The 21,996-nt window shown below is 71.3% G+C and overlaps 4 protein-coding genes across 13 annotated transcripts; 2 read left to right on the forward strand and 2 right to left on the reverse strand.

The window, feature by feature from the left end:
• Positions 1-1,976: 1,976 nt before the first annotated feature.
• LOC112992617 (E3 ubiquitin-protein ligase RNF19B-like) lies at positions 1,977-6,283 on the reverse strand. 8 transcript variants are annotated; one of them, XM_064508138.1, is made up of 7 exons: positions 4,876-6,282; positions 4,709-4,774; positions 4,039-4,186; positions 3,698-3,860; positions 3,195-3,291; positions 2,453-2,543; positions 1,977-2,351 (listed from the first exon to the last, which is right to left on the reverse strand). In XM_064508138.1, the coding sequence occupies exons 2-7, from the start codon at positions 4,758-4,760 to the stop codon at positions 2,186-2,188; spliced, it is 717 nt and encodes a 238-aa protein (XP_064364208.1). In that variant the 5' UTR covers positions 4,761-4,774; positions 4,876-6,282; the 3' UTR covers positions 1,977-2,185. The 8 variants fall into 8 exon arrangements, with proteins under 8 accessions (XP_064364208.1, XP_064364210.1, XP_064364205.1 ...); XM_064508141.1 differs by lacking the exon at positions 2,453-2,543 and adding an exon at positions 2,916-3,031 and having other exon boundaries at positions 2,233-2,351; positions 4,876-6,280; XM_064508140.1 differs by lacking the exons at positions 2,453-2,543; positions 3,698-3,860 and adding an exon at positions 2,916-3,031 and having other exon boundaries at positions 4,876-6,283.
• ZNF513 (zinc finger protein 513) lies at positions 6,273-8,514 on the forward strand. Of its 2 annotated transcripts, none has more exons than XM_064508131.1 (3): positions 6,273-6,412; positions 6,887-7,480; positions 7,631-8,514. In XM_064508131.1, exons 1-3 carry the CDS (start codon positions 6,373-6,375, stop codon positions 8,380-8,382), a joined length of 1,386 nt encoding a protein of 461 aa, XP_064364201.1. In that variant the 5' UTR covers positions 6,273-6,372; the 3' UTR covers positions 8,383-8,514. The 2 variants fall into 2 exon arrangements, with proteins under 2 accessions (XP_064364201.1, XP_064364202.1); XM_064508132.1 differs by having other exon boundaries at positions 6,890-7,480.
• A 360-nt stretch (positions 8,515-8,874) lies between these two features.
• On the reverse strand, positions 8,875-15,650 carry SNX17 (sorting nexin 17). The gene is made up of 15 exons (XM_064508130.1): positions 15,436-15,650; positions 13,641-13,715; positions 13,229-13,346; positions 12,697-12,761; positions 12,508-12,618; positions 12,000-12,090; positions 11,779-11,866; positions 11,460-11,529; positions 11,263-11,355; positions 10,912-11,115; positions 10,510-10,632; positions 10,289-10,366; positions 10,082-10,156; positions 9,719-9,760; positions 8,875-9,626 (listed from the first exon to the last, which is right to left on the reverse strand). The coding sequence occupies exons 1-15, from the start codon at positions 15,493-15,495 to the stop codon at positions 9,507-9,509; spliced, it is 1,413 nt and encodes a 470-aa protein (XP_064364200.1). The 5' UTR covers positions 15,496-15,650; the 3' UTR covers positions 8,875-9,506.
• A 1,021-nt stretch (positions 15,651-16,671) lies between these two features.
• On the forward strand, positions 16,672-21,437 carry EIF2B4 (eukaryotic translation initiation factor 2B subunit delta). Of its 2 annotated transcripts, XM_064508129.1 has the most exons (13): positions 16,672-16,789; positions 16,889-16,926; positions 17,007-17,145; positions 17,534-17,743; positions 17,961-18,043; positions 18,259-18,350; positions 18,733-18,847; positions 19,152-19,228; positions 19,440-19,542; positions 20,257-20,384; positions 20,570-20,750; positions 20,850-21,030; positions 21,195-21,437. In XM_064508129.1, exons 1-13 carry the CDS (start codon positions 16,765-16,767, stop codon positions 21,392-21,394), a joined length of 1,572 nt encoding a protein of 523 aa, XP_064364199.1. In that variant the 5' UTR covers positions 16,672-16,764; the 3' UTR covers positions 21,395-21,437. The 2 variants fall into 2 exon arrangements, with proteins under 2 accessions (XP_064364199.1, XP_064364198.1); XM_064508128.1 differs by having other exon boundaries at positions 16,701-16,926.
• Positions 21,438-21,996: the final 559 nt, after the last annotated feature.

Raw genomic sequence — 21,996 nt, forward strand, 5'->3', positions numbered from 1 at the left:
CGGGTGGGTTCGGTCCCTGCAGCCGTGCTCGGGGTGGGAGATCAGGGCGGCACGTGCGTGCAGGTTGTGCAGCAGGACCCGCTGCTCGGCCCCTGCCCGAAGACACCCACCCCGCGGTTCCTGTGCTCAGAAGCTGCTTTTGCATGAGCTGATATTTTCCCCAGAAAAGTGCTACCAGAGTAAAATCCCACAGGAGGGATTTTTTGAGCTGGGAGCTCTTTCCAAAGGCAGGTTTCATCGCCTGTTGGGGCACCTCTCACTTGCTGCCAGCTGGACCTGTCTCAGGGTATCCCCAGATAAGGGGCAACTTAGTACCAGGCACTTCTCCCCTGCGAATGTACAAGTGCACCGGCCAAGCTGCCTTCAAATTTTGAATAAATGGACTGAACTCTCACAGGAACAAGGAGAAACACGTTTTTCTGTGGTAGAGCCTCCACGCCGGGGCTCCCTGGCCGCCCTGAGCTGAGCCTCCGACGACTGCGTCACCCTGGACCGAGTGCCCTAGGCAGCCGGCCTCTGCCCAGCGCCTGCAAGGCCTGGCTTAACTCAGCGGAGTTAAAGCTTCCCCTGTCCAGAGGAGGTGGCTGGTCGCTCTCCAGCTGCCCCGTTCCCGCTGCGAGGCACCAGCCCCCGGGGTTCTTGTCTTCAACTTTCTCCCCGGTGATTGAAGAAGTTTTTGATACTGGACTTAGCACCAGCCTCTGTGGAGCCCCATTAAAATGGCTCTGGTTACTGGTGAGTTCACATTAGTGATTTGTATTACGTTACCAGTTTTTGACAGTTTACTGTGTGGTCTGTTATCACTTTACTGTGCCAGATTTTAATGGGAATGCTTTGTCACATGCTATGTCAAAGGCCTTTATGTCTACAGTTATTTTATGAACCTAGAAATCTGCTGAAAGAATGAAATCAGGAGTTTTTCTAAGACTGACTGTTAGGTTACGTGACTAAAGGCTCATCTCCGTGAGCACAGTGGAGGAGCCCCAGGAACCTCAACGGAGGCCCCTGGCCCTGCTGCCCTGGGTGCTGCAGGAGGACGGCTGTCCCTGGGTGCTGCAGGAGGACGGCTGTCCCTGGGTGCTGCAGGAGGACGGTTGTCCCTGGGTGCGAGGCCACGGCCGGGCTGAGGGCAGGGGCTGCCCCGTCGCTGTGCTGCCTGCAGGGCTGCTGCCTGCGGAGGGGGACACGTTAGGGGACGCGGGAAGGGCTGCAGAGCCGCAAGCTGTCCCTGGGGATGCTGCGAGGATGGACCTAAGGCTGGAACAGGGGATGGAGGAGGCCCAAGCGTGGGAAAAGGGCAAAAGGGGCCAGTCCCTGGCAAACAGGCTGGTCGGTGTGTGGCTGTGCCCTGCGTGGCGAGGTGCTGCAGGCTGGCCCCTCTTCCCAGGAAACCCCATTCCTGGCTGTTTCCCTGCCGTGGGGCTCTGTCCTGTGTGTGGGCACCAGGGAGGCTGTGCTGGCCCCAGGGAAGAGCCGTGGGACCATGGGGGTAAGGGTGGGGGGGGCGAGGGCAGAGGGGCAATGGGAGGCAAGAATTCAAGGGTCAGCTAGTGGATAGACAGAGTGCCTAAGGCCAGTTACTGCAGGGACACTTTATATGGTTTTTTTATATATGTGTGTGTGTGTGTGTGTGTGTGTGTGTGTGTATAAAAAAATCTTTTATGTATTTATATATGCCCCGGCACAAGGGTGCAGCCCCACTCTTCCCTGGCTCCCCAACCCTGCTATTTCCCTCTGCCCCACACCACCCCCAGCCCAGCCCAGCCCCAGCTTCCACTGCCTGCTCCCCTGTGGGGCTGGGCCCATCCTGACCCCCCCATCCCATGTCCACACAGGTCCTGGGACCCCCCCATCGCCCACCTGCCCAGCGACTCCCCTCCCTTGTGCAGCACCGGTGGGGGGGGGTGCACCACCCATGGGGCCCGCTGTCGTGGGGCTGTGCCCCCCGAGGGAGGGCTGTGCTGCAGGACACGTACCCTCGGCATTAAATTTATTTTCTAGCGGTGCCAATGCTCAAGGTGCCCCTGCAGAGAGGCCGCTGAGCACCCCCGAGCGCCTGCCCAGCCCGGCCGGGAGCCAGCGCGTGGGGCTCGCGGTGCCCCCAACCCCAGCGCCCAGCTCCGCCCTGGGAGCGCGTGGGATCTTTGTGTCAGCGGCGGGCGGGAGCCCAGAACGGGCTCTGCGGTCACAGGGGCTCCCGCTCGGTGCTGCCGGGGCCTCGGCCACGGTGCCCTCGCTCGGCTGGGCCGCCCGGGGAGCCCCCGGCAAGGCTCTGCCCCGACGGGGCGCTGCACCGGCTCTGCTCGCGGCCGGGCTCGATCTCCACCTCCACCTCGATGTCGACACCTTCCCTGCGGACAGACACGGGTTGGGACAGCAGCCCAGACCCCGCCGAGTCCTGGCCCAGCACGGGTGGGAGACGGGGCCCTCGGTCCCTGCTGCCGGGGCTCACCGGCGGGCCGCGTCCTGGCCCTCGCGTAGCACGTTCCCCGCGAGGGCCGCCGCGCTGGCCTGCTCCTGCCCCATGGCACCGGCTGCGACCGCTGCTGGGGAGGGAGGCGGTCACGTCGGGGACCCCGTCCTCAGCCCCCCCGGGGCTGGGCAGCACCAACCACAGCTCGTTCACTGGCAGAGGGGGAGGCAGCGCTGAGACGGCTGCCCACGGGGACAGGAGCAGGGAGCGCAGCCCTGCAGGCTCCTGGCAGCGCTTGGAAACGAGCTGCTCCACAGCGTTTTGGACGGCACCCACCTCCCCCAGGACCGGGGGGCCGCTGTGTCCCACCGGCTGCAGCCTCTCTGCCAGGACAGAGGGCTGCAGGGCCCCTCCCAGGGCAGAGCAGGGCCCCGGCAGGACACGAGGCCCCCGAGCCGTCGCGGCCACAGGACCCCGGGCTGTGCCCCCGCGCAGGACTCACGCTTGGTCACGTTCTCCAGCTCCACCCTGCCCAGGTCTCCGACTGCCCCCGCGGCTTCGACAGCGACAGCAGCACGACGCCACAGACGTGGGCGAGCAGCAGCGGCACGCTGGCTCCTGCGGGCAGATGCGTGGCTAGCGCCTGCCGGCACCCCCCGGCCCGACCCCGCGTGCCACGCGGCACCCCGGCGCTCAGACAGCCCCGTGAGACGCCCTATGGCAGCCCCAGCCTCGCCGAGGCCTGGGCAGGGCCCCCCCAGCCTTGGCCGGCGGCTCTTACCAACCGTGATGATGGGGGACACAAAGAGAGACAGGAGGACGCTGCTGGTGACAGACTGGCACCCCGACACGCTGCTCTTCCCGCTCCGGCCGAGCACCTGGAGGAGAAGCGAGAGCGGGCGCAGGGGTCCCGCGGAGGAGCTCAGCCCACAGGCCCCGTCCCAGCTCCAGCCGGAGCTGCCGGTTCCCGACACCCCTCCCACCTCCCCGGCTGCGCACAGCCGTGACGGCGCAGCCACCGCAGCTAACGTGTCCGTGGGAAACTCCCCCAGCCCCGCCGCCTCCTCACACCCGCCCGGGCCCCCAGCTCTGGCCAGGACGGGAATCCTCCCTGTGCGAGGACACTGGAGACAGCAGGAGAGAGTCCCGCGAGGAGGGACTACGGGGCACAGGGATGGCACAGGGACACGCTGCGGGCGGTGGTGAGCACTGGGGACCCGCCTGGGGCCACCAGGGCTCAGCAGGGAGGGGAACTACAGGGCCCCCAGGACCCCTCGCCAGTACCTTCCTACGCATGTAGACGGGGATCCCGATGGCGATGACAGGGACGGCAACGCCTGCCGCGAGGGAGACCGCCATGGGCGCCCCCAGCACCAGGCCCAGCTGCCACGGGATCTTCCGGCTCCGAGACCAGGGCCGCTTCCCCCAGAAGGTGCAGCCGGAGGGGCTGCGAGGACAGAGCGGGGCTGGCCTGGCGGCTCCCCTGCGGGGCGGGCAGACCCTGGCCCTCCCCCAGCTCCCAGCAGCTCCCCCAGCCCCACGGCAGCTCCAATGCACCCCACGGCTCCACGCAGGCCCCCCGCCCAGCCCCACGGCTCCTGGCAGCCCCCCAGCCCCGCGCTCACCTCAGGAAGCGCACGTCGGAGATCTCCCGCAGGCAGAGCCAGCACAAGAGGCAGCCGCAGACCGTGCAGCTCACGCGGTTGCAGCTCCCGTCGTTGATCTTCATGATGAAGGCACCGCAGCGGGGACACACCTTGATGTCCTCAGCCTCTGGCGGGGGAGCGGGGATGGGGTGGGATGGGGTGGGGTGGGGTGGGGAGCAGCTGGGTCCCCAGCTCGAGCCGCGGCCCTGGCGTCCCCACGAGCAGCGGCGGTGCCAGCTCCCTGCCCTACTCCCGCCATGGGGCAGGGCCTCACCCTGGGCCGTGCCCTCCCGGCGGAGGAGCTGCCCCAAGGGGGGGCCAGGCGGGGGGCCCGTGGCAACGGATCGCAGGGGCCGTCAGGGTGCCAGGGCTGCCGCAGCGGTAGCAGAGCTCGGTGCCACAGCCCTCGCGCTCGCAGGTGAGGCACGGGCACCCGGCGCAGCCGTAGGCAAGGACGGCGTAGCTGTGGGGGGAGCGCGGTCGGCACGGCGGGGCTGGGGGCCCCCGCCGACCCGTCCCGCGTCCCTGCGCAGCGCACAGTCGTTCCCGTCTGCTGCGCACCAGCTCCCACAGGGTGAAGCCCCCTCCCCGACGGCCTGCGGCTTCCGCCCCAAGAAGCAGCCCCATGGCCAGCCAGCCAGGCCCCTACCTGGGCCGTGGAGCCCCACGGGCAACGGCCGAACCCTCTGCTGCCACGGCATCGGCGTCACTCAGCCTGCAAAGGAACCACACGTGCGAGCAAGCTCTGGGCCCGCGGACACGGAACAGGCCCTTGGCACCCCTGAGACTCCCCTGCCCTCCCCCGTCCCCAGCCACCTGCGAGCTCCTGCGCCAGCTTTGCGCTGCCCCGTCCTGTCTCCTTCAGTTCGGCACCGATGTCCGGAGAGCCAGGACCACCCAAACTCCCTTAGCTTGGGAAGACAGCAGTCTTTGCAAAGGAGGTGGCAGTGAACACTGTGGCAGTCACTTTGTAGAAGGGCTTTATAATTAATCACACATCCTTACCACCCAAGTCTCCGCTGCTCTTCTCTCCAAGGAAAAACAGAGAGGCCAAAGCTTGGACTTTCCGCTGAAGTTTAAGTGCCGCAGGGCCACAGACAGCCTGTCTGGAAGCCAACGCTTGTCGCTGCCGACGCAACGAGCTCCTCAGCCCGGGCTGCATCAGGAAGCCCCTAGCAGTGGCTCTCTGAAGGGAAGTCAAAAACCTCGGTGGCAAATCGGACCTGCCCTCGCTCACTCCTTCTCCTCGGGGTTAGCTCACAGCAGAGCAGGGAACGTCTCACTTCGACAGGGAAACGGTTTCCTCCACAAAGGTTCAACCCTAAACCACGCTGGGAAGAGACGGCTCCCGCCACGCGCCCTGCCACCCAGGACGGCAGGACCCGAGGCCTCGCGGGAAGCAATGGCCTCTGACCACTCCTTCCCCATGTTCTGTCACAAGCGCAAAACTGAACTCTGTGCTGCCGAAGCAGCTGCGCAGTTCGTAAAACAGATGACCGAGCCGAACGGTCCAAGTGCTGGTTAACTAAGCGACCGGGAGCCGAGCCATTACAGAAGAGAGGGGCGAATCTCTCGGTCAGTTCACATTCGTCCGGGGTCAGGCACCGCAATCCCTCCCGCTCCAGGGCCACTCCACCGCGCTGCCCGTCCTGTCCTCCTCCACGCTCCGCAAAGCTGCACCTCGCGCCGCCACGGCACCACTGCACCCCTCCACCTCCAACCGTCTCCGCGGGGCTTCTGCCTTTCAGCACAGCCGGAGCAGCAGAGACGCCGGCACCGAAGAGGCAGACGTTAGTGATGGCTCAGGAACCAGAGCGGCAGCAGCGGCTGCGCCAGCACCACGGACACAGCGCTGGGTCCAGGGCTGCACCGTGCCGCCCGCGCAGCACCGCGACGACCACCGGCCGGGATCGGACCGGCCCCTCCGGTACCTGTCCGTGGGGAACCATCGCTGGCGGGGGGGGGGTCGTGGCTCCCCGGGGCCGCCGCGAGGCCCAGCGCCTTCGGCTCCCTCGACATAAACAAAACGTGTCCGTGAAGGGCCTCGACGGCGGTAGCTCGGCACCGCGGGGCCGCCCCCAGGACCCTCCCTCACCCCCGGGCCACCACATGCCGGGCGCTCCGGGAGGGGGAGCCGGGCGGCCGCGGACCCGGTGCACACTTCCGGACGGCCGCGTCCACTTCCGGGTCGCCGCACCCGCTTCCGCCTCTGGCCCGGCCCCGGCCGGAAGCGGAAGTGCCGGGGGCTGAGGCGGGGCGGCGGTGGCCGCCCCTGGCTGGCGGGGGCGGCGGGGCCGGGCCGGGCCCGCCACGATGCCCCGGCGGAAGCAGAGCCACCCGCAGCCGGTGAAGGGTGAGTGCGCGGCGGCGGCGCGCGGCGGGCGGTCCCGGGGCGGCGGCGGGAGCGGCGCTGGCGGTGCCCGGCGGTGCCGCTGGGCCGCGGGGCGGCCTGCGCGCGGGGCGCGGGGCCGCCGCTGCGGGATCCGGCGGCGCGGCCCGGCGATCGCCCGGCAACGGCCCCTCCCCGGCGACGGCCGCGCCCCGGCGCCTCCGCGGCTCCCGGCCCTGCGCGGCGGCGGCGGCGCCCCTCGGCGGCGGCTCCCTGGGTGGTGCCGCCGGCGGTGGGGCCGGTACCGGTGCGCGGGCTCCGGGGGGCCAGGACGGGCCGCGGCTGCGGGGACCCCCGCGCGGGCGGCCCCGGCCAGGGCGCCTGGCGCTTCGGGGCGGCCCCCGGGCGCCGCCGGGCCGGGCGCAGCCCCCCGCGCCCGAGGGGGCTCCGGGCGGAGCGGCCGGCCCTGACGCCGCCCCGCCGCCGCGCTGTTCCCAGCAGACCCGCTGGCGGGGAAGATCGCCATCCCGGCCTACGCGCTGAGCGACGACGACTGCTCCTCCGGCTGCCAGCGGCTGGGCGTGGAGAGCGACCCCGAGGAGGGCGGGGAGCCCGGCCCCGCCGCGCTGCCCTGCCGCCAGTGCGGGCTGCAGCTGGCCGCCAGCCTGGGGCAGAGCTGCCTGCGGTGCGCGGGGGCCGAGGGGGGCCGCAGCCAGCGCATCGTGTACTCCTGCCAGCTCTGCCCCTTCGCCTCGCACTACTCCAGCCACCTCAAGCGCCACATGAAGACGCACAACGGGGAGAAGCCGTTCGCCTGCCCGCAGTGTGCCTACGCCTCCGCCCAGCTGGTGAACCTCACCCGCCACCTGCGCACGCACACGGGGGAGAAGCCCTACCGCTGCGCCGGCTGCAGCTTCGCCTGCAGCAGCCTGGGCAACCTCAAGCGCCACGAGCGGGTGCACAGCCAGGACAAGCCCTTCCAGTGCGCCGCCTGCGACTACCGCTGCAACCAGAGCCGCAACCTGAAGCGGCACATGCTCAGCCACCGCCTGCCCGACGGCGAGGGCCCGCATCGGCGCGACAAGGACCCAGGTAAGGGGGGCGGCGGCCCCGGGGGCGCCCCGCGGCCCAGCGCGGGCTGGGGGGAGGGGGGGACCCGCCCTCGGCCTTCGTGCAGGTCCCGGTGCCCGTCCGGGGACGCTCCCCGCCCCGCTCACGGCGCCGCTGGCGTCTGTCCCGCAGAGCCGCTGCTGCCGGAGCTGAGCCTGCACGTGGGCAGCGGCAGCGGCCCCTTCCTGCCCGGCTGCGCCCGCCTGCGGGGCGACGAGGCGGCGGCGCTGCCCGAGCTGCTCTTCCCCTTCACGTGCCGCATGTGCGGGCTGGTGCTGGACGACGGCTTCGCGCAGGACGAGGGCCTGGCCGAGCAGGTCTGCGGGCGCTGCAGCCTGGCGGTGCTGGGCGCCGAGCCGGGCGCCGGCCCCCGCAAGGGCGCCGGGGACAAGGGCTTCGCCTGCAGCCTCTGCGCCTTCGTCACCCACTACCCCAACCACTTGGCGCGGCACATGAAGACGCACAGCGGGGAGAAGCCCTTCGCCTGCCCGCTCTGCCCCTACGCCTCCGCCCACCTCGACAACCTGAAGCGGCACCAGCGCGTGCACACGGGCGAGAAGCCCTACAAGTGCCAGCTCTGCGACTACGCCTGCGGCAACCTGGCCAACCTCAAGCGCCACGGGCGCATCCACTCGGGCGACAAGCCCTTCCAGTGCAGCCTCTGCAGCTACAGCTGCAACCAGAGCATGAACCTGAAGCGGCACATGCTGCGGCACACGGGCGAGAAGCCCTTCCAGTGCCGGGACTGCCCCTACACCACCGGCCACTGGGACAACTACAAGCGCCACCAGAAGATCCACGGCCACGCGGCCGAGAGCTGGGTGAACCCGCGCAACGCCAAAGCCCTGCTGGCCCCCCCCGCCGTGGGCGCAGCCCTGCCCTGAGACAGCACTTAGCCCCCCGGGGCGCCTCGGCCGCGGGGCGCCCTGGCCGCGGGGGCCTCGCCCTCCCTGGGGGAGGGACGGCACGGCAGAAGCTCCTCCGGGGCTCGAGCTGCCTTCGTCCGGGCCGGCCGCGCTGGGGGCCAGGTCTCTGGCAGCCCTTTCCCCACGGAGCAGGGCGAAGCTGGGGCCGGCGGCTCTGTGGGGCTCGGCCCCCCCGGCCAGCGCGGCCACGGTCAGTTATAGCGGTGGTGCTGCGTCCCTGGGGAGGGACCCTGTTCCTGCCTGTCAGAGCCTTCCTGGGCCGGAGTTTGGGGTAAGGGGGGTGGGGGGACAGGACTGGCTCCATGGCTGCTGCCATGCCGGTCAGTGTAATTTATATTGTGTATAAAAGCATTAAACAGTCGGGTTTGGTATCTGCTGTTCTCCCTGGGGGCATTGTTCTGCTGCGAGGACAGCAGCCCCCCTCCCCCCCGCCCCAGACAGACGGCCCGGTACCAATCAGAATCCGTTTTAATCATCATTGCAGTGTGTAAACATCGGTTACTGTCCGTTAATGCTCTGGTCCATCTGAGCAGCAAGAGATACGTGGTTACAAGCCTAAATTACGCTGGAGTCTAGGAGCAGGTTAGAGAGGGCTCTGCGCAGAGCCCCGCTGCAGACAGTTTAACGCAGTCTGTCTCGGAGCAGAGACCTAAACGCTAATTTGGCATTATGGAGCCTCACGGGGGCCGCTCGGGGCCGCCGGGCTGCCGCCCCCAGCCCCCGTGGGGCGGCTGGCGCGAGGGGCGAGCCACGGGCCGGGCCTGGCACCGGGCCGAGCCCTCCGGGGTGGGCGGGGGGCAGCTCCGCGCCCTCCCGAGCCGGGCCAGGCTCCGGGGCTCGGCCGGGGCCCCCCGCTCAGGCAGGCTGGTGCCGCTCGGGGACCGAGCCCCCCGCGCTGGAGGCGTCGGCGGCCCCCAGGCTGAAGGCGCTGGCGGTGGGGGGAGCTCCCCAGCCCCCGGGGAGCGGGGAGGCGGATGGGAGCGGGTGAGAGGCACGTCGATCGCAACCCGGCTGCAGGTTGTACATTCCTCAGCGAAGGCCCTGGGCCCTCGGGCCAGTGCTGTCCATGGGGAGGGGAGCGACTACAGGTCTTCGTCGCCGATGCCCTCAAAGGCGTAGTTGCCGTGGAAGTCGTTAGCGCCCACGTCGTTAGCGGAGCTGGAGTGGCTGATGCCGCGTAGGCTGACCGAGGTGAGCTTGCTCTGCGGACAGGGCAGACGCGTTAGGGCCAGCCCCGCTTATCCCCCGCTCAGGCTCGGGGCGGCGGCGCCCAACGCGCCCGCGCGCGACTCACCGAGAGTTTGACCACCGGCTCCCGGGAGGCGTCGGGCGAGTCCTGCGGGACAGCGCGGTCAGGCAGCGGCTGGGGCGGGAGGACCCCCAGCCCCCCTGCCCGCTGCCCTCCCGCATCCTGCCCCAGGAACCGCGCTACCCCCCGGGGACGAGGCCCGGGGCGGCCACATCCCCTCCCTCCTCCAGGGAGCCTGGGGGTGGCCTGGGACCTCCTCTTCCTCCTCCCAGGGCTCTGCTGTCCCCCACCTGGGAGGGCACGGCGAGGCCGGCGTCACCCCTCAGGACCCCCGGGCTCCCGCACCGGCACAGGGCTGAGCCCCCGCAGCACCAGTCTCCCCTCCCGGGGCAGCCAGGTCCCGCTCACCAGCAGCGGCGGCGATTTCACAGCTTGCTGGCTGTCGGAGCGCCGCAGGGCCCCGTTCACCCGCCGGCGAAACATCTGCGGGGGGAGGAGGCTCGGCTCAGCGACAGGGTCCCCGCGGGCAGCTCCCCCCGTCCCGAGAGGGGCCAGGCACGGACCCCACGGAGTCCGTGGGACCCCCCAGAGAGGACGTCCGGCCCCAGGCCTCACCTTGCGGATGCTGCCTCCGGATTTCTTCACCATCAGCTCGTCCACCATGGACTGCAGACAGATGCTCAGCATGATGGCCTGCGAGGAAGGTGCACGGCGAGGCTGTCGGAGCCCAGCTCCGCGCCCCACGGCCCTCCCGGCACCCCCCGCTCAGCCCAGGGCTGCCCCCCACTCCTGCCCTGCCCTGCCCGGCCGCCGGCCTCGCGCCCAGGCCGCCCTACCTGCGGGCTGGTGATGGTGACCCACTGCAGCCGGTCCTTGCTCATGAGATACTCAAAAGCCAGCTCCAGCTTCACCTCCGACTTCCCGGGGCTGCTCCCTGAGGGACCGTTGCTCATCGGTACCTGCAGGGACACGCGCTGCGGCTGGAGGTTTTCGGAGGACTTCCCTGAGCCCTGCACTGATTAAGGGCAGTCGCCCAGCCGGGGTCTGCCCCGGGCCCCCTGCCCCACTCGCTCTGGCCTTTCACCACCGCCAGTTCTCACAGCAGCAGCCTCTCCAACCGTGCCCGTACCGACGACCCCGCTCAGACCAGAACCGAGACCGGCCCCAGGCCAGCAGGGTCCCGACAGACCCCAACAGCCCTCCCGGCTTCCCGGGGCCCGCGGACGAGCGGCACTCACCGAGGACGTGACCCGCCAGCACCGCATGCGCGTGACCTTGAAGCTGCCCTCCTTGATTTGCTCGCTCGGCAGCCGCACCTGGAAGTTGAGTTCGTTGTTGCCGGCGCTGACGACGACGTGGCACCCCTTTTCGGGGAAGTCGGTGACGCAGGGGTCGAACTTGAGATAGCCGTAGTACTTCAGGGTCTGCGCCAGGCGCACGAACTGCGGGCAGAGCGGGGCGAGCTCAGCACAGACAGCCACGCTCCCGCCTCGGTCCCAGCCCTCCGGGCGAGGGACAGGCACCAGAGGTGCCCACGAGGGCAGGACCAGCGCCAGCCTGGTGCCTCGGGCTGCCCCACCCTTCCCTACCTCCTTCTTGGAGACCTTTTCCTGCAGGGACTTGAGCTGCCGGTGCTGCTCCTTGTTGACGAGGATCCACCCGTGCTCGATGTCTGACACCGTCTGCCAACAAGCACAGGCTGGTGAGCAGCTGGGCCCGAGACCTGCACGGTGGCAGCCGAGGGATGCAGCGCTCCGCTCCTCCCGCCCGGGCCGCGCCGGCTCACCTGGGCGTACAGCAGGTTCAGCCCCACGCGATGCTCCATCACGTCGTCGTCGTAGGAGGAGTCCCAGTAACTGGAAGGGAACCACACGGGTCGGCTCACCCCCCTCTCCCAGCCGCAGCAGGGCGAGTAACACCGCCCACGCCGGGACGGGCGGCTGGGCCGGCTCCCGTGGGCAGCTCCCTCCGGGTAGCCCTCAGCTACAGTCACGGTGTCCCCTGGGCTGTGATGGCAGGAGGGAAGGGGGGGTCTTCCCTGCAAAGCACGGAGACCCTGGCCACGATCCCGCCGCGCCGGCTGCCCCTCGGGCCCTGCCGCTCACCTCTTGCGCAGAATGATCCTGAACTCGGGGTTGTGCAGGCTGGTGACGGACACGTACGGCAGCTCGAACTCCTGCAGCTTCCGCACGACTGCAAGGAGACGGCGGCTCAGCGGCGGCTCGGGGCAGGGGCAGCCCGCCAGCCCCCACCGCCTGGGGCAGGGCCCAGCTCCCCCCCCCCGGGCAGCCGCCTCGCCGCGGCGCTGCCCCAGCGCTCTACTCACAGGAGAAAGCTCCGTCCTTAGTCTCTCTCACCAGGAAGAGGCTGAAGTAGCCAACCAGGTCATCGGGCAGGTCGAGCTTGGAGGCCACGGCCTGGGGGCGAGAGCAGGAAGTCAGCACTTCCCACTGCGAGGCAGGGCCTCCGCGCGGGATCCGGTCCGTGCGCGTTATCGGGGGTGGTTCCCGCCGGCAGGAAGCCAGGACCCGGCTGAGCTGGGGGCCGGGGCGGGGGGTGCGAGCGGACAAGCGGGGCCAGGGGAATCGCTGCCACCGCGAAACGACCGGGGGCCTCCCGCCACGGAGCTGGGCCCGGGGAGGGGCGCGGGCGCTCCGTAACCAGCCCCACAGCTCCTCGGCCCCCAGGACAACCTCGCTTTGGGGTAGGGATAAGGCAGAGAGGGTGAGGGGCTGCCTCATGGCTTGCCAGGCCGGGGGGGACGCATCCTGCAGACGTGGGAAGCCACACGCTTGGCAGGATGGGCTAGTCCTGCCCAGCACGAGTTCTGGCACCTCAAGGACATCCTCCGTCTGGTCCGAGGTGAGGATGGTGACCTTGACCTTCTGGCCGTTGGAGAGCAGCACTTCCAGCACCACCTCCTCCGTGGGGATCTGCTGCGTCTCCTGGAGAGAGCAGCGGGATGAGCAGCCTGGCACCATGCCGGCCGCCCCCGCAGCCCCCCGCGGCTCCCCCCCCCTCACCTGCTGGGCCTTGCGCAGGAAGCTGTTGAAGATCTCGCTGCCTCCCAGCGTGGGGTCCTGCCGCACTGGGTGGTGGAGCAAGGACAAGGAGTCAGGCGGCACACGGCAGTTTGTTTGGCTCCCTGCCCCTTCCCGTCTTCTCCACAGTCTCTGCCTTTGTGCCCGGCCTGACCGCGCGTGTGTGCGCAGGATGAGTGCACGGACAGCTACAGATCCCCCGGGGGCACCAGCAGGTCCCCACCCTTGGCAGCGCGTGGCAAGGGAAGGGCCGGGGACAGAGGAGCAGCCCTGCCTGTCCTGCTCCTCGCCAGCTGACATCCCGCGGACGAGGGCAGCTCTCACCCCAGCAAGGCTGCGGATGTCAAGTTGGGCCACAACAAACTGAGCTCTTGGGGGAGGAACGGGTCAAATCCCGGTGCGGGAGGCAGCCGGGCCGTGGGAGCGGTGATCGGGGCAGCGCCCTGAGCGACCCTGACGGGGAAGCAGCACCGAGCCGCAGGGTGCAGAGGGGGACGAGGCAGAGCCCGCTCACCCGCCTGCATGTACTTCTCCAGCTGCTCCCGTCGTTGCTCCACCTCCGCCAGGGTGAGGGTGAAGATCTTCTTCGGAGGAAAGGCTGGTACCACGTTAGCGCCATACTCCTTCCTCAGCTGGGAAGAGAGCGCGGCACTAGGAGAGCTGCCAGGGAGAGCGCAGCTGCTCCGACTCCCCCTTCCCAGCACGGGGAGGTCCAGGGCCCCGACGAGGGGAGCAGAGAGCTCGCGACCCCTTCCCCACCCAAGTGCGTGCTTCGCTCCGGGCAGGTCCAACCCTGGACAGCAAGCAGGCAACTCGCAGCCCAACGCGTCACCGCGATGCCCGAGGGCGGCCAACCCCCCCGGGCTGCCGGCCCTGCCCCAGCCGCTGCCGGGGACCAGCTCGCGCCGGCGTCCTCAGCTCCCTACCTGCTCGTGCAGCCCCAGCAGCTGGCTGTAGCGCACGCGGCAGTGCAACACGCCGTTCACGTGGATGTTGTAGGCCTGCGGGGAGAGAGGCGCGTCGGAACCCAGCGCTCACCGGCGCGTGCTGGGGACGGCGGGGTCCCGGGGCCTGCCGGGACGCAGGGCCGCACGCCAGCCCGGGAAGGAGCCCGCGCGGGGGGCAGCCCGGAGACAGGGGCAGCCCAGGAAGGGGCGACGCTCCCCCGGCCGCGGGGAAGGCGGGGAACCAAACGGCGCGTTTTCGCTCAGCTGCTCCCCTCGGAGAGGCGGCCGCGCACAAGTGACCGGCGAGTGTACGAGGAGCCGGGCCCCGGGCTCAGCCCGCAGCCTGCTCCAGCCACCAGCGGGAGCGGAGCCAAGGGTCGGCTCAGCCCGGACACGCCGTCTGGAAAGGCTCAGACGCGCCTGGCTCCGAGTCACCGCAGAAAGGCTCCCTGCGAACGGGCCAGGAGAGCCTGCAGCTCCAGGGAGGCCGGGCCGGTCAGCAGCCGCGGACCAAACCTCAGCAAGCGACGAGCGGAGCAGATAAACGGCCGGGACTCGCACAGATAAGAGCAATAAAGGTGCTGAAGGGCTTCGGTGTGTTGCTCATCCAAAGATGAGTCAGCGTCAGCGCAGCGGCTCAGTAAATATGGTAAAAACTGCTCCAAAAGTACCGCCGCGTTACAGGGATCCGTGTGTTGGACACCAGAAAGGTGTGACCCTGCGAGGAGGGAGGGCGAGGAGCCGCTGCAGCCTGGCACACGTGGTGTCCCGCGTCGGGAGAGCCCCCGCGGCGAGGAGGGGAGCTCGTTTTCAGGCCCCCCCCCAGCCCTCCTGAAGACGCTGGCGCAGCACCGCCGCAGCCAGCGCGGCACCCGGGCTGGGCCCGGGCCAGCAGGGCAGGAGCTGGCGGGCAGCCCCGGAGAGCGGGCACCGTGCAGCCGGGACGTCCCCAGCGCCGCAGTGCCAGCGGCTGCGGGCCGCACTCCGCCGCCGCCTCGGCCTCCTCCTCCTCCTGCGGCGGTGGCGGGCGCACGGCCATGCCAGCCCCGGCCGCGGAGCAGGGCATTCCCGCCTCGCAGAGCAGCGCCGGGCTCGTTCCCCCGCGTCCCCGCGCGGCCGGAGGGGCCTTCGCCGAGCCGCAGCCCGCGAGAGCCGCTCCCGCCTTCGGCCTTGGGAACGGGCCCCCGCGGCCCCCCGAAGCACCACGCAGGGCCGACGCGGCGGGAGACGAGCAGCCTTCCCGCGGCACCCCGACCCCGCGGGGCAGCCGCTCCCCGCCGCCAAGAGAAGGGGCTGCGCGCGGCGACGGCGCCCAGGCGGGACCCGCCGCCCCCGGGGCAGCCCCGCACCCCGGCCGCAGGGCGAGAGGCGGCGGCCGGGGCAGAGCAGGGCCGGGCCGGGCAGCCGGGAAGCTGATTCAGGGATTCCGTGGCGGGTCATCGCAGAGGCCCCGGAGCTGCGCCGCGCCGCCGCCCTCCGCACCTGGCGGTAGGGGACCCCCCCCACGGCCGCCCCCCGGACCCCCGGGGCGCGGGACCCCCCCGCCCGGCAGAGCCGCCGGTGCCCCGAGGCGGTGGCACCGACGGGGCTGCGCTCCGCGGCCGCCCGCCCCCCCGGCGCCCCCCGGGACGCGGCCCGGCGCAGAGCTGCCGCCGCCGCCGCCGCCGCCGCCGCCGCCGCCGCCGCCGAGCCCCGCCGGAACCGGGCCGCGGCCCGAACCGGAACCGAACCGGGCCCCGCGCGCGCGGGCGGTGCGGGCCGCGCCCCCGCTCACCACGTAGGCGGCGCCGCCGTCGCCGGTGCGGGTCTCGGTCTCGGGGATGGAGAAGTGCATGGTGCCGCTGGTGGGCGGCCCCGGCCCCCGCCCGCGCCGCGCCCCGCCGCTACCTGCCGCGCGCCGCCATGTCGGGCCGCCGCGCGCACCACGGCGCCGCCGCGCGGGGAACCGCGATGGCGCCGCCCGCTCGCCCCCCCCCCCCCCCCGCCCCGCGCGATGGCGTCGCCCGGCGCCCCCGCCCCCCCGCGCCATGGCGCGGCCGGGGCGGAGCCACCGCCGGCGGGGGGGGTGGGGGCGTGTCGCCCCGGTGACAGCGGCCCGGCGGGCGGCGACGCCAGTGCTGCGGCGCCCCCCCTGCCCCCCGCAATGGTGCAGCCCCTTAAAGGGGCCCGGCCCCGCGATGGCGGCCCCAGGCGTCGTTCCCCACCGCCGCCGCCGCTCCCAGGGACCGGCCCAGCTGCTCCCGGGGCGCCCGCTGCTGGGCCGGGCCGGGCCTGGGACCCCGGCAGCACCCAGCGACCCCCGGTAACATCCCAGTGACTCCCAGCGACTCCCAGTGCAGGCCCAGCGTGGGGCAGGGACACCCAGTGTCCCCCAGCAGCGTCCCAGTGACTCCCAGTAACGCCTCAGTGCTGGGCCTGGCTGGAGTCTGGGACCCCCGGCGACATCCAGCGACCCCCAGCAGCATTCCAGCAACTCCCAGTAACACCCCAGTGCTGGGCCTGGCTGGGGCCTGGGACCCCTGGTGACACCCAGTGACTCCCAGCAGCGTCCCAGCAACTCCCAGTAACACCCCAGTGCTGAGACTGGCTGGAGCCTGCAACACTGGTGACACCCAGTGACCCCCAGTAACACCCCAGTGCTGGGCCTGGCTGGAGTCTGGGACCCCCGGTGACACCCAGTGACCCCCAGCAGCGTCCCAGCAACTCCCAGTAACGCCCCAGTGCTGGGCCTGGCTGGAGTCTGGGACCCCTGGTGACACCCAGTGACCCCCAGCAGCGTACCAGCGACTCCCAGTAACACCCCAGTGCTGAGACTGGCTGGGGTCCGGGGCCCCGGTGACACCCGGTGACTCCCAGTGGCCCCCGGCAGCGTCCCGCAGTGCTGAGCACCCCCGTGGGGCGCCCCGGCCCCCGGCACGAGCGGGGTCGCCCCGGGAAGGGAGCCGCCACCCACGGCACTGACGCCGCGGTCCTAGCGCACGTCGCCTCGCGTCACGCGGGCCGCGTGCTGGCGTCACGACACGTCACGCAGAGGCCCCGCCCCGGCCCGGCCAGGCAGTGCCACCCTCCGGCCGGCAGGGGCCGCCGCGCGGCGGGAGGCGCCATGGCGGAGCGAGCGGCGCCGGGCGGTGAGTGCGGGCCGGGGCCGGGGCCGGGATCGCGACCCCGGGGCCCCGCGGAGGTGGAGGCCGCCCGGTCCCCGCCGCTCACGGCTCCCCCTGTTCCAGGCGCGGGCCCCGAGGCAGCGGCGCCGGCGGGAGCGCAGGTGAGCGGGGCCGGGGGGGGCTGGGGCCAGGCCCGGGGTCCCGGGTGCGGGGCCGGGCGCTGCCTGACGCTGCCCCGCAGGGCCCGGAGGCGTCTCGGCAGGAGAAGCTGCAGCTGCGGAAGGAGAAGAAGCAGCAGAAGAAGAAGAAGAGGAGCGAGAAGGGCCCGGGAGCGGAGCCCCCCGAGGCGGGGGCGCCCTGCGAGCCGGGGCAGCCCCCGGGTGAGTCCTTCCCCGCCCCGGGCAGCCCCGAGCCGAGGCCCTTGGGCGGCCCCCGGGGCCGGGATCGCCCCTCGGACTGTCCCCAAGAGCCCCCAGCCCAAATGTCCCCCGGGGGGGGTGCCACGGCGGGAGCTCCAGGGTGGCCCGTTCCTCCGAGCCCCCGTCCCCGCCAGCCCTCGGCGAGGCCTGTCCCTTCCCCCCGAAAGCAGCCTGGCCTGGAGCTCCCCTGCCTGCTGCACCGGGGCTCGGTGGTGCTGGAGATGGAGGGTCGGTCCCACCCGCCCTGCTGAGGGCAGAGCCTCGCGCAGAGGCCGATCTCCTCGCCGCGGGCCGCGCTGCGTCTCCCGGTGAGGAAGGCTGGGCGCAGACTTCTCCGCTCCTCGCACAGCGGCTGCACACCCCGCGTCCCCCCCGGCCTTGGCCGATGGCCTCGCCAGCACCGAGAAGCCCGCGGGGGGCAAGAGCAAAGCTGAGCTGCGAGCGGAGCGCCGGGCCAAGCAGGAGGCCGAGCGGGCCCAGAAGCAGGCCAAGAAGGCAGAGCAGAGCCAGGCAGCGACGCCGGCCAAGCCCAGGCTGACCCCCACCGAGCCTCAGTCCGGTAAGGACCGTGGTGCCGCGGGGGGGCGAGCAGGGCGGGGGGCCGGGGCTTTGCAGGGTGTGCGGGACGCAGGGCAGCGCCCGCCCCACCCCGTCCCTGCGGCGTTTCCCTGGGGCGCGGGGTGCTGATGCGTTGCGCGTCTCCCGCGTGAGGGGCAGCGCGTGGGGCTGCACCGGGGCGGCACCGCCTCACGCCGCCCTCTCCGCTCTCCTCGCAGCGGTGAAGCGGCTGCCCGAGCACGTGCAGGTGGATGACCCCGCTGCCCAGAAAAAGCTGGCCAAAAAGCTGGAGCGTCAGCAGGTCGGAGGAGGGCTGGGCACGGGAAGGGGCCGCGTGCCGCCGGGCAGCCGTGCGCGGGGCGGGGGTCAGGCCGTGTGCGTGGCAGGGAGCAGGGCTCGCTCTCGGCTGGGCGGGGGGGGCCTCTGGTGTGCTACTGGGGGCGATGGGTGGTGCTGGAGCGAGCGGGGCAGTGCGGGGACGCCGGACAAGTCATCGCTGACGCTGCTTGGCTGCAGGTCCCTCTGAGGCAGGACTACGGCACCAAGGTCAACCTGTTCTCCCACTTGCACCAGTACAGCCGGAAGAAGCCCCTGACTCAGCAGATGAGGTACGTGGCCTCCCCAGCCCCAGCCCCTGGCGACTGCCTGGCTCTGCTGTGGCCTGTTTGCAGGATGGTCCAAAGTGAAAGGGTGCCCTGGTCCGGGCTTGATCCGTAGGGGAGCCCCTGTCAGAAGCTTTGGGGAGTGGAATGGGGGCAGCGGGTTGTCCCGTCCGACGGGAGGAGAGCTGCCCTCGGGGAGCGCAGGGCCGTAGGAGGGGGGCCCTGGGGTTAGCTCCACTCCCTGGGTCGCAGAGCAAGTAGGCGCCTGGCTGGCAGCTCTGCTCTTGGGGCGTCCTCGGGCTGTTTGGGCAGGGGCCTGGCAATGGGGTGGTTTTCACTGGGCTGCGGAGCGACGGCGCTGACACCTCCCTCGTGTTTGTGCCTGCAGCATCCCCTCCACGGTCATCCACCCGGCCGTGGTGCGTCTTGGCCTCCAGTACTCCCAGGGGATCATCAACGGCTCCAATGCCCGTTGCATTGCGCTGCTGGAAGTCTTCAAGCAGGTACGCAAGCGCCCGTGCCCACCGGGCAGCACTCTGCCTGTTCCCTGAGTCCTGGAGCTAGGGCCGTACAGCCAGCTTCTCCCTCGCTCCCTTCCCGTTCTGGAGCCGTGGTTGGGGACACCCTGCCCTGCCCTGCCCTGCCCTGCCCTGGTGCAGCTCCCGCTGCAGCTCGCACATCCCCGCTCCCCTGCGCGAGGACATCGCCCCGTGCAGCTCATCCCCGTGCCCAGCCCACGGCCCCTCGGGAGCAGGCGGACGTGGGAGCAGCTGCCCCGCGCTCACGCGCTCTTCCTTCTCATCCCAGCTGATCCGGGATTACTCGACGCCCCCCAACGAGGAGCTGTCGCGGGACCTGGTGGCCAAGCTGAAGCCGCACATCAGGTGAGGGCTCCCCGTGCCGGAGCAGGGGCCGGAGCTGCGCTGAGCGCGGCCCGTCAGTCCCTCCCGAGGCCGGGGTTCACCCGACGGCGGCTGGGCTTTCCGGCGGCTCTGGGTTCTGCCTCCCTGCCCGCCTCCCTGCCCCGCTGCCCCTTCCCTGGCCCTTCCTTGCCCCGCAGGCTGCTCTGGAGCTGAGCCCGTCTCCTTCCCGCAGTTTCCTGAACCAGTGCCGCCCCCTCTCCGCCAGCATGGGCAACGCCATCAAGTTCCTCAAGAAGGAGATTTCCTGCCTCCCCGACACGCTGCGAGAGGAGGAGGTGAGCGGCTCCCGCGCGCGGCGGGTGCCCGTCCTCCGGCCGCCGAGGGCAGCGGGGAGCCGAGGGCAGCGGCCGCAGGCGCGTGCGGAGGGGGAAAGGGCCCCGGCGGCAGTGGGGCAGGGAGAGGAGGTGGAGGCAGGCGGGAGCAGCGCTGCAGGGAGCTGAAGATGCCCCGCTGCGGACCCGGGGACGCGGCCGGACCCGCTCCCTCCGCGAGCAGGCGCGGCCCAGCGGGGCTGGGGGTCGGGGTGGGCTGCGGTGACGCCGGGCAGCCGGTGCCTCGGTGCTGGTGGGACGGGAGCTCGCCGAGAGCAGCGGTGTGACACGGAAAGCCCGCGCTGCCGGTGAATGCAGCACTGGCCAGCAGCCAGCGTTGCACTGGGTTGAGAAATGGCTCTCGAACGGCTGCAGCACGTGTGGGCGGCTCTGGCCGGCGCGGTCCCAGCAGCAGGGCAGGCAGAGCACCTGGCACCCGGCGCCCCTGTCCCCCAGGACCCCTGTGTGCCCAGTTTGAGTGTCAGCAGAGCCACGGGTGGGGAAGGACGCGTTTGTCCGTGCCCAGCTGTGTCCTGTGCAAAGTCCCCCGGGAGCCCAGGGGCCGCGGGGCGAGGGCAGGGCGGTGGCGTCTGTCCGACCGGCCTCGAGGCCGCGAGGGGCAAAGGGCGCGCGGAGCGTGGCAGGGCTGCGCTGCCTGCGACGGCACCGTCTCCCCAGGCCAAGGAGAAGCTGCAGGACGCGATCGAGAAGTATCTGCGGGAGAAGATCATTCTGGCAGCTGAAGCTATTTCTAAATCCGCCTTTGAGAAGATCAATGACAACGACGTGATCCTGGTGTACGGCTGGTAAGAGGAGAGCCAGGGCAGCCAGGCTGAGCGCCGCGCGCCGCGGGGGTGTCCCCCGAGGAGCAGGGAGCGGGGGCTCGGGACACGCGTGCCGCGGGAGGGCTCTGGGACGGGGCAGCGCTCGTCACGGGGGGCAGCGGGGCGGCCGGGCTGGCCGGAGCAGCCGCCTCACTCGCGTCCCTCAGCTCCTCGCTGGTGAACCGCACGCTGTGCAACGCCCACGCCGAGAAGGGCCGCGCCTTCCGCGTGATCGTGGTGGACAGCCGGCCGCGGCTGGAAGGCCGGGACACGCTGCGGCGGCTGGTGCGCAAGGGCATTCGCTGCACCTACGTGATGATCAACGCCATCTCCTACGTGCTGCCCGAGGTGAGGCGCGGGCGGGGGCTGCGCCGAGGGGGCCGGCAGGCACCGAGGAGGCCGCAGGGCGGTAAAAGGCACTGATGGGTCCCTGCGCGTCCCTGACAGGTGACCAAAGTGCTGCTGGGTGCTCACGCGCTCCTGGCCAACGGCTCCGTTATGTCCCGCGTGGGGACGTCCCAGATAGCGCTGGTCTCCAAGGCTTACAACGTGCCCGTGCTGGTGTGCTGCGAGACCTACAAGTTCTGCGAGCGGGTGCAGACCGACTCCTTCGTCTCCAACGAGCTGGGTACGGCTTCGCCCCCTCCCTCCGCCGGCTGCGGGCCGGGCCGGGCTGGGCTGCCCCGCTGTCCGTCTCCGGGGGAGCGGGCTGCCGGTCGCCTCCCGAGGAGGACGGAGAGGTGCCTGTGCTCTCCCTGGCCCTGCCGGCTGCATCTCCCCCTCTCCCTGCAGACGACCCCGACGACCTGGTGGTGCTGCGGCAGGGGCAGGCCCAGCTCAGCGGCTGGGCCGAGAACAAGTCCCTGCGCCTCCTCAACCTGGTCTACGACGTGACGCCGCCCGACCTGGTGGATATGGTCATCACGGACTTGGGCATGATCCCCTGCACCTCGGTGCCCGTCGTCCTGCGCGTCAAGAACGTGGAGCAGTAGCGCGGGCCGCTGCGCGGACCCTGAATAAACCCCGTGCCCGTGACGCACCGCGTCTGCCCTCGCTGGTGTGGCAGAGGCCGGGGGCTGCGTGCCGCCCGGGCCGCGGGGGCGGGCGAGACGTCCCCGGGGAGGCCAGGGGAAGGATGGAGGCCGGGGGCGGGAAAAGGGTGGAAAGGGGCCGGTTGCCTGCGAAGGTCCGGGCCCGCGGGCAGGGCTGCCCCAAACAGCCCCGGATGCACTGGTGTCTCCAGCAGCCGCCCGGGGCATCCCCGGGCCCAGGCGCCGTGCGGCGGAGCCCCAAGCGCCCACGGAGCAGCGCTTAGTGCCCTGCTCGGGCGGGTCGGGCCCAGATATGGACCCGGGGTGGGCGATAAAAGCTGTTGCTGTTGGTCCTGCTGCACCTGCTCTGCACGGTGCCACCACTTAGTGACCGTCCACAACGGTCCCGGCGCAGCGCCGCGCCCTTCTGCTCGGGAAACCCCGGTTCTGACCATTGCGCTGCGCGGGCGCGTCTTCCTCCCCCGGGGCCGGGCGCGGCGGGGGACGGCGGAGAGGGGCGGGGCGGAGGAGCAGGCGGGGGCGTGTCTATGCAGATGAGGGCG

Source organism: Dromaius novaehollandiae, chromosome 3 (genome assembly GCF_036370855.1).
Source record: "Dromaius novaehollandiae isolate bDroNov1 chromosome 3, bDroNov1.hap1, whole genome shotgun sequence".
Classification (NCBI taxonomy): domain Eukaryota; kingdom Metazoa; phylum Chordata; class Aves; order Casuariiformes; family Dromaiidae; genus Dromaius; species Dromaius novaehollandiae.